This window comes from Gymnoscopelus braueri, assembly GCF_963280865.1.
Source record: "Gymnoscopelus braueri genome assembly, chromosome: 4".
NCBI lineage: Eukaryota > Metazoa > Chordata > Actinopteri > Myctophiformes > Myctophidae > Gymnoscopelus > Gymnoscopelus braueri.
In genome coordinates this window covers 52,463,038-52,473,231 of record NC_137605.1, presented here as the reverse complement: position 1 = coordinate 52,473,231, position 10,194 = coordinate 52,463,038, and the positions used below count along the sequence as shown (strand labels likewise).

Sequence of the window (10,194 nt, the reverse complement as noted above, 5' to 3'; positions counted from 1 at the left end):
TTTATTTAATTTTCCAAAATATTAGAACATTTACCCTTTTTTAACGTTTTTGTCTATAATGACATGCCTAAAACAGGGATGGCAGGTTTAAGTGCTTAAAGGGATAGTTCACCCCAAAAAATATGTTTTTTCTAGCAATTATTCTAGCAATTATTCACTCAATTATTCACACGGTTCCGGTAGGAGACTCTTTGTGTCTCCTACCGGAACCGCTGCTGGTCATCAAGTTATTGGCTTAGGAATGTGACAAAAACTAAAAAATATCCATGAATTCAAGTCTCCATGGGGTGACTAATCGATAGAAATCCCTTTAAGCCTAATTGATACTTGGTAACACAACCCTTTCCACTGTGTTGCTAGACACAGCTGATGTTTTTCAAAGATTAAAAAAACAACAACATTTCTTTCAGTTGAAAATACGTAATTTCGACACATTTAATGAATTATAAATATAAGCCTTTCAGTTACACGTTCATCTGAATGACAAATAATGTATTTCCCTTCAGGAAAGCCCCGCATCACAGAGACCCGCCCGCCACTGATGCATGATGTCATCAACCAGATGTGTTGTCACCAGGACAGAGGAAGTGATCAGATTAGAAGGAGACAATCAATCAAGCGGCCTATCAATCAGTGAAAAGCTACTGATCCCTCATCCATCCCCAGCAGACAGTGTATTCAAGACTTTAAAAAACATTGTTGATGACAGTGATTGTGGAAGGCAGTGAAGATGCCTTCAACTAGGAACTGGAATGTTAGCTGGCCTCCATGAGGAGAGGAGACTGGTACACCATTCTTTATGGAAGGTAATGTTATGCCACGCTCCCCCATAACATTCTCTGTCATATTTGGAGAATATGGCACATTTGAGACTTAACAGATCCAGTGAGCTTGTGTTTTAGGCCAGCCATTCCATAATAGACATAATATATGTATGCCTTGGCCATATGTGGATCATACGTCAACGTCGCCACCATATTGGCAGGGACAACTTGCCATAACTCCACTGCAAGTTGTATAAGTACCTGTGACAAAACTCATAACCATTACTGTTACTATCTATGCAAGATAAGGTGTCTTGGTATGAAAACTCAAATGTTTTATTTGACTAAATATCCTATATCATAACTACATGTCTGACATTTGAAACAAAACAATAACTGTGACAATTGGTTGAGTATTCAACAAGTTATGATGGTGCTGCTTCTATTGACACACATGGAGCATACGGTGTACATGCATTACGGCTTGCCCCTGCCAATATGGCGGCCGCATTGACACATCGCTCCAATGAACAGCAGCGGCCAATGCTGTATCTACGTGTATATAATCTATGATTCAGACTCTCCTCAAGTCCAGAAACGTCCCACATCCCCTTTGGCATGTATGTAATAGACGCCAGACAGGATATGATGTCACTATTGGTAACTCTGTCTGCTCTACAGACAGGATGTGAGGTTATTTTGTAGTCCTGTCTGCTCCTACTGGGATTATATAAACCATTAAAAAATCATTATCATTGTAATATTATTACTAACGCTGCATCAGTATAACTGCTTCTTACTGTATATTTTGTTCATAATGTTATTTCGACAACACTTCTGGTTGTAGTATTTATATCATCAGATCACAGGTGGTCTTTGTTTTCCGTCCTCATTATGCATTAATCACCTGATTGAAGACTTTTACAGGGTAAAGTTACAGTTGTGTTGTAAGTTGCTATATTATTTACTACTGCCTAACTTCAAAGATTCTTACCTGCTAAATTTTGACTGAGCACAATGACTGCATTTAAAAAAAAAACTCTAGCCTACTTAATTTGACACCTACCTAGCCTAGCTCTTTAGGTCATTTCTAGCCTTTATAGATGTGAGCAAGCGTGCTCAAGAGTGCCCAAGAGTTTAGTGCCCAAGAGTTTAGTTACACTTTAAACATGTTTTTTGTGTACAATTGTTTTTATTTCAAACTTACAAAAATACAGTCACAAAGCACATATATTTGACCTATTCTTTATCTGCTCCCCCTAGCCCCGCCCAACCACCCCTGAATACAATGTTCTATCTAGCCGATATACATTTTGTTCATGCATAATGTTCAGTTTTCTTATCCCACTAATCCTGCATGGGTATAGGCTAGCTGCTTTTTATGTTTTGTTAATAATGTTATTTTGGCAACACTTCTTGTCATAACATTCGTACCATTTACAATATCAACATGGCTGCTTATCTCCAGTGTCAAAATGTGAATCTAAACATCTTAATATTTATTGAATCTAACCACATTGACTGGCCAGAAGTAATTTTAGAGGAGATTGATCAGAGATACAGCCTTGCAGTATTATAACTAACCTTTTTATATTTTACTTAACACTGACAGAATGACAGGAAGTCATTGAGATATAATACACTACTTATGTAAAACATTTAATTTAGGCAGAAACCTGTGATATAATATACTACTTATGTAAAACATTTCATTTTGGCAGAAACCTTTTAATTTAAACTTTTTAACTAAGAGGTTGTGATGAGTCAACTAATAAAGAGCACCAGTAGCTATGTAGTCAAACCCTTCTATTTCAAGGACCTAAAAATCTTTTCTAAAACAGTATAGAAGTGAAAGGTAGCCAGTGCTAATTACGTTTTGTTATGTTATTACTACTAACTGTTCTTATTGAGACGAATGCCTAATTCATGCTTTGTCCCACGATGGCACGTTAAAAATAGCCGACCTACAAGCTCACAACACATCACATCTGTGACGCGTTGTGAGCTTGTAGATCGGCTATTTTCGGCATGTGATGCTGTCATGCGATAAAGTATGAATCGGGCTGAAGAGAGAGAGGTAGAGGTCACCTGAACTATGTCATATGTAATGTTCTGTTTGATGTGAATTATACCTTCAAACCTCCATCTGTGGCCCACAGACCACCGGGTTTGAAACACAATGTTGTAAATTCAATATTTTATACGGTGAAATCAGGCAATTTGGGACAATCTTTTTTTGTTCAGTTTCAGCTTCACCTAGCTGATGGCTGCTCAGATGGTCCTGATGAGTGCTTGGGGTTGGGGTCGGGGGGGGGCAGTTTGGGGTCAAGTGTCTTGCTCAAGGACACTTCACCACAGACTGGGCGGCGAACCGGTGACCTTACGATTTCCAGGCCGCCTCTCTACCCACTCACCACTGACTCCTAATTACGTAGTTGTCGCTGTGAAAAGAGTCCATTATGGAAACAGAATGTTGAGGCTGGCTCTTGTGATAAAAAGCTTTCTTGTCCCAGAGCGCGTGAGTTCAACCCACAACTGTTTTATTGTAAGGAACACTGTACATGGACTGTACATACACATTATTGTTACAGCTTTGATACATTTTTTGGACGTTTTTGGTATTAAATATTTGATAGAAACAAACTATGAAGCCTGTGTGTGTGTGTGGGTGGGTGGGTGGGTGGGTGTGGGTGTGTGTGTGTTTGTTTCACTGGTCATGTTTAAGTATCCGTCGTGCATGTATATCTACTGTATCATCACATGCCACCACCAGACAACCAAGCAGAGATGAAAGCGATATGGCGGTATCTGCTTGACTGGTTCATGAAGTTTCAGTGTGTGTGTGTGTACTGTAGGTAAACTGCATGCCTTGTGTGTCTATCAATGTGAATGAGATCACATGCAATACTACTATGAGCTAAACGTTTTGTCCATTATTGTTATTTTCTTTCCAGCCCACAGGCACATGTGGAGTTTGTTTTAAGACCTGTTGCAGATCACGCAGCAGGCCTGTAACTATTTATATCTAATAATAATACTTGTTGATTTAACCACGTCCTCCAGGGCGCTATACTAGATTCTCCTTGCCGAAAATAGCCGATCTACAAGCACGTAGATTGGCTATTTTCAGCAAAGGTTCACCCCAGATTAGGTTCATGTGGTTAGCCTGCTATGCTAATGAGATGCTGGCTGCAGTGTGTTGAATAAGCTGCATTGTGTTCTACTGTATGACTGACAAGACTGACAAACTTACAGCAGGAGATAAGTATCTGTGAAACCAGGACCACACCAAGAATGTCCTCTAACACACACACACACACACACACACACACACCAAAACGGTAGTTATGGAATGACTTCTATCTGATGGCATGTGGCATGGGTGGACCTGCGACATACAGTAGGAGCTGCTTCATACCACATGCCAGGTAAAGCACGTCTGCACACACGCACGCACACACACACGCACACACACACACACACACACACACACACACACACACACACACACACACACACACACACACACACACACACACACACACACACACACACACACACACACACACACACACAGACAGACAGAGCAGCCAAGCAAGCCAGACATAACTGTATTCACACAGTCAGCCCAGAGAGTCAAACAGGGACAGAGATGAACAGTGCTGTTCCTACCATGAAGATCCTGCTCAGCATTCTCCTGCTCTCTGCCTCTCTTTCTCCAGGTAAGACCACCTCCTCTGGGGTTGGATATGATGGGGGGAGGGGGGGGTCCATGCCTCTGCTTTTGACATCCCCCACTGGTCATTAATGTGGTTCTCAAACTTTTTTATTTATTTCAAGGACCCCCATAACTCTGAGAGTGTTCACATGTAACCAAATGGACCCAAAAGGATCCATTTGGTTACATTTGTACACTCTCAGAGTTACAGACCTGTAAGGGTCCATTTGGCACCTCCTCAAGGAACCCTGAGGGTCCCTGGACCCCCACTTTGAGAACCACTGGTCTACAGTCTGCATTTTCCAAAAGGAAATTCATGTATTGTATTTCCTTTTGGGAAATGCAGACTGTCTTATATGTTTGATAGCCTACTTATCCAAACATACATAGGCTATCCCTATATCCCTACTTTTGGACACATTTAAAAAATGTGTCAAGACTTTTTTTTTCTTTTTTTTTTAAATTAAAATTCAAAGATACTTAATATGTGCCCTTGTCTGTTCTTTTGTCAATAGTTTCACATCTCAGATCTTAACTAGTTTGTTTACAATTGTAAAGGTTAACAGTGTGCATAGTACTGTGGAATTATTCTTAAATACTCATCTGCCCTCATTTCCAGCACCTTCTATTTTGGAATGGTTTGGTAGCCAGTGGATGTGTCTAAAAAACATAATTCTAATAAATAATAGAATAACAATTTTCACATTAAAACCAAAAGTTTTACCTTGTAACATCCATTTTAGTATTCTTTTTGGTAACTCTGTTGTCTGATAGAACTGCCTTTCCCAGAATTCATTTAGAAACAAAGCCACGGAATCACCGCTCCTAAACGAATGCTGCATGGTCCTAGCACCGAGGATATTTTGGGAACAACAAAAGCAATTTTTGAAACAGGGGGGAGGGAGGGAGAGAGAGAGAGAGGGTGAGTGGAGAGGGAGAGAGAGAGAGATAGAGAAGGAGGGTGAGAGCCTAATTCACCCACGCAATAACTTGGCAAGTGATGTGTACCGGAACCTGAACACGCTGATCGATGGACGCATTGCAAAGTGATTTGTTGTCGATAACCCCAGAAATGACGGACAAGCTTGCACCACGTTTTCTGCTTGTATTATATATAAATACTGTGTAGTATGTATCAGTTGCTTCAATTAACATTCTGGGTGAATGTCTGATATGTCTCTGGCTTTGTCTCTTTCTCGGTTTTGCTAGCTTTGTCGCTGACATGCTATGTGTGCATCTCCACTGCGACCAATGAAGAATGCAACATGAAAAATCAATCATGTCCGGAACCGTTGGATACGTGCATGAGCATCGTAGACGTACTGGGTAACTAGCCTACTCTCTTAAAAAAATGAACACATACTGTAAGTGTAAACTCATCTGGACATGTTCACTTTTGCTGCAGACATGTCTGGCATAGACAATCAGATATCCTCGCAGCCTACCAAAATACCAGGTGTTGTGTTAATTCATTGTTGCTAAAACGGGGTAGAAACAATTCAGTATCATGTCAGTATCATGGTCAGTATCATGTCAGCATCATGTCAGTATCATGGTCAGTATCATGTCAGTGTCATATCAGTATCATTGTATCATGTCAGTGTCATGGTCAGTATCATGGTCAGTATCATGTCAGCATCATGTCAGTGTCATGTCAGTATCATGGTCAGTATCATGTCAGTATCATGTCAGTATCATGGTCAGTATCATGTCAGTATCATGTCAGTATCATGGTCATTATCATGTCAGCATCATGTCAGTGTCATGTCAGTATCATGGTCAGTATCATGTCAGTATCATGGTCAGTATCATGTCAGTATCATGTCAGTGTCATGTCAGTATCATGGTCAGTATCATGTCAGTATCATGTCAGTATCATGGTCAGTATCATGTCAGCATCATGTCAGTGTCATGTCAGTATCATGGTCAGTATCATGTCAGTATCATGGTCAGTATCATGTCAGTATCATGGTCAGTATCATGTCAGTGTCATGTCAGTATCATGGTCAGTATCATGTCACAGGGCTGTCATAGCCCTGTCACAGGGCTGTCATAGCCCTGTCACATCAGGTCCCTCTCACAGCACTGTGTGACAGGGATGTCAGACCCTGTCACAGACCCTGAAAGCCTTGACAGGCCTGGATATTGGATAGGGGCACTGGCCCAAAAAAGGTTGAGAAACACTAATCTACAGTATAATGACATGCCAAAAATAGGTATGCCAGTGTTAAAGTGGTAAATATATATATATATATATATATATATATATATAAAATATTACAATCATCATGTAATTGAATATCATAATATACTGTACTGTACTGAACTGTATAATGTGACCTTTCCATGTGTGTGTGGTGCTGTGCAGGTATCTCTAAGTCCATAGTGAAGCAGTGTGCCAGCAGGGCCACCTGTCTGGGTGCTGCATCGGCTGGCTCCGTGGATGAGGAGGGGAACGGCAGCAGCGTCCACTGCTGCAGCAGCAGCAACTTCTGCAACTTCAGTGGAGCCGACACAGCTCACATCCACATGGCGCTGTGGCTTCTACCTCTGCTGGGATTACTACTTTCACACTGAAGACAATGACATGTGCCAATTATTACAACCAATACAGTATATTCAGTGGTAGAAAAAGTACTCAAATGTTTTACTTAAGTAAGTGTATCAATACTGCAATGCAGACATACTCTGTTACAAGTAAAAGTCTTCAAAATGTACTTGAGTAAAAGTACAAATGTATTGGCATCAAAATGTACTTAAGTACCAAAAGTAAAGGTACTCATTATGCAGAATGTCCCGTTTCACAAGTGTTCAAAATGTATTAAAATCTTTAGAAATTAGCAGATCTACAAGCTCACAACGCGTCGCAAAGCGACGCTTTGCGACGCGTTGTGAGCTTGTAAAGTATATAGGGATAAAGTGGTTAATGCAAGCATGAAATTGGAAATACCCAAGTAAAGTACACATACCTCAGAATTGTACTTAAGTACAGTACTTGAGTAAATGTACTTAGTTACTTTCCACCACTGAGTATATTTTCACTGTTGAGCAGAAACCTTGTACGTCCAATGTGGTTTCTTTACATACATACATACAAAACCTTTCAAACATAGTGAAAATAGCAGATCTACAATCTGCAGATCTGTTTCCGCTACTTTTGTCATACGACAAAGTATGAGATAGGACATTGATTAATTAATGTTATGCGAAAGCATAAAAAGATGGAAATACAAGGTTTATGCTTGACAGAGACAATATGCTGTCACAACATGGAGATCGTTAGGTGTATAGTGGTATATGGCACATACTGTACAGTATGTTGCAGCTTTTGAATGTTTCCAAATGCATATCTGTAAATATATCTATATTATATTTGATGCTTTATTAAAACGTGATAAGCTGTAGCAGAAGCAATAAGCTGAGCAACTATGCTATAACAGAGTCGGAGTTGTACAGTTCATGTACGGTACATGTAACACTGTTATTGATACCAATAATGGTAGTGGTGAGATAATATTAGCTTATGGTGTGCTTGAGTATATTAAAGTAATCTAACAAGGCTGTGGTAAAAATAAAAAAATAAATTCACATGGACATTGTGTCTTTCTGTTATTCCATGGGTGACAGAAACGTTCATGTGTCTTTTGCTTTTCATAATGAATAAAAAGAAGCAATTTAAAGTTGAAAGAAGCATTTAAAGAGGTATTGGAGTTAAATTAAAACATTTGAAAATTGAAGAGGCATAGTCAAAATAAAGGTATTTTTCATAATGGCAACCAGCAGTTGGCAAGCGTTCCTATTCCATTGGAAACCTTATATATCATTATACATAATATCATTATATTAATCATGGTGGCTGATAGCTGGCTCTGAGATTGGATCGCTGATTGAGGACTTTGAAGATGCACACCACCAGCTCGTGGGAAGACAAAATGATGTGCTCCACCATGACCAGATGGCAAGTGTGTAGAAAACTTTTAGGAAAGATGTCTGCTCATTGTTCATTCAAAGAGAGGAGAGTGATGACTTGCTCGTTCTCATGCTATGTGTAACAGGGAGACCTGTCTCCATTCAAGCTTCTGGGTCCACGCCGCAATTACACATGTGTAGGTAATCACTGATTAACACCTATAAAGCCTGTTGCTCATGCTTTCATTCCAGCTTGGCTCTCTGACTCTGTAGGCACTGGCTTGTCTGAGCAAGGTAGGCAATGGAGTGTTGTTTTGCTTTTAAACTGCTGATGTTGTTTTGTATTTATTGTTAATGGTATATGTTCCTCAGGCGCCCTCCTCTCTGCCTCAGTGTTGAGGATAAGAGCAGAGGCCAAGAGGCGCTTTCTAGGCCCAAAAGGTAGGGCCCAAACCTCACTTAACCTGAGGTATGTGGTGTAAAGTTGCCTTTGTATAGATTGTGCCCTCATACAGTATGGTGATTATAACATAATTCTGTACTACTGTGTATGCTGCCGTGCCCCTTGGAAGGAAATTAGAGTGTTTTCAGAATTAAACCCAGCTATTCTGATTACTTGAGCAATACATTAATAGTTAGATTTTATATTGTGCGTACATTTGAATAATTTGTAGGTCTAAAAGTGTTGAGTTTTAGTATAAATGTGTCACTATGACCTTATATTCCAAAGCGATGTTATTAGCATGAGATGAGATCATATCGCCTTAGAGGCCCTCTCTCTCTCTCACTCCCCTCGAGTGATTCATCTGACTGCAGGCAAACTTACTTTAATGGTCAGAGTGCCTTAATGATTTCATAAAGTTAGTCTTTGTGGTCTAAAACTATTGTATACATTCATTGTAGTGCCAACTGATAATAGCTATGATGTCAATTGCCATCAAATGTCTCCTGAAGCAAAACTCAGTGTAACATTTCCTCAGATTCAGTATAACGCTCCAATACAGTAGACAGTGTTAGACATAGTGTTATCTACAGTAGTACAGAAGAGAGGAGTTTTAGGGAGGGTACATTCCACAGGTACCCTGAAGGAGCCAAGGTCATCTTGCAGCCCGTAGCAGCCGTGAGAGAATGAACACACAGGGAGGAAACCTTTTGCCTGGCTTCGATGGATGGATCAACAGCGACTCCTGTTGATGATTTTATTTTAATCTATATGCCAGAGATATAAAAGCTTGATGAGAAAAATATTATGTTATTACAAACTTCTCGATCTGCTTGAGAGGCGTGTATCTCGGAGCTCCGATGTAATATATATCTGGTGTAGTATCATTTTTGTATATGATAATTCATTCTGATTGTTTTTAGGCTCATAAATAATTGTAAAACTTAGACTAAGGAGAATAAATGATTTGATCTCACAATTGTTAATCTCCTGTCACTTTCATTTTTAAGGGTGTTTTCACGTCTCCCCACTTAACAGAACCACTGAACCAATACCTTACGATAGATTTACTTTAATGGTGTCATAGGTTCAGCAGAAATCTAACACCCTGCCCTAGACAGACCTTGACTGTTGAGGTACTGTACTTAATGTTCTGTATTTTGATTTGAAAGTATTTTGATTGTTTGGTTGAAATTTTTATTAGGCAAAAAGAATGTAAAACAACAGTTACATTTATTATAATACTTTTGTCTAAAAGGTCCGACCAAAAAAGTCCTTGCGGACTTGTTTCCGTTGGGGTCCTTGGTATTAATTTCATAGGCATATATACATAGTAGCAACCAAACGGTTCAAATATCAAC

The 10,194-nt window shown here is 39.6% G+C and overlaps 2 protein-coding genes across 4 annotated transcripts in view; both read left to right on the top strand.

Moving 5' to 3' along the window:
- Positions 1 to 3,407, top strand: part of ncam3 (neural cell adhesion molecule 3) — a 25,142-nt gene extending 21,735 nt beyond the window's left edge. For 2 of the 3 annotated variants that reach the window (XM_080426977.1, XM_080426976.1), the window contains one exon: positions 507 to 3,407. In XM_080426977.1, the coding sequence (XP_080283103.1) occupies positions 507 to 549 (43 nt within the window). In that variant the 3' untranslated portion in view covers positions 550 to 3,407. The remainder of the gene's footprint in view (positions 1 to 506) is intronic. The other variant, XR_013933080.1, reaches the window with a different exon arrangement.
- An 848-nt stretch (positions 3,408 to 4,255) lies between these two features.
- Positions 4,256 to 8,071, top strand: LOC308084218 (uncharacterized protein). The gene is made up of 3 exons (XM_080426765.1): positions 4,256 to 4,486; positions 5,692 to 5,808; positions 6,851 to 8,071. The coding sequence occupies exons 1-3, from the start codon at positions 4,417 to 4,419 to the stop codon at positions 7,057 to 7,059; spliced, it is 396 nt and encodes a 131-aa protein (XP_080282891.1). The 5' UTR covers positions 4,256 to 4,416; the 3' UTR covers positions 7,060 to 8,071.
- Positions 8,072 to 10,194: the final 2,123 nt, after the last annotated feature.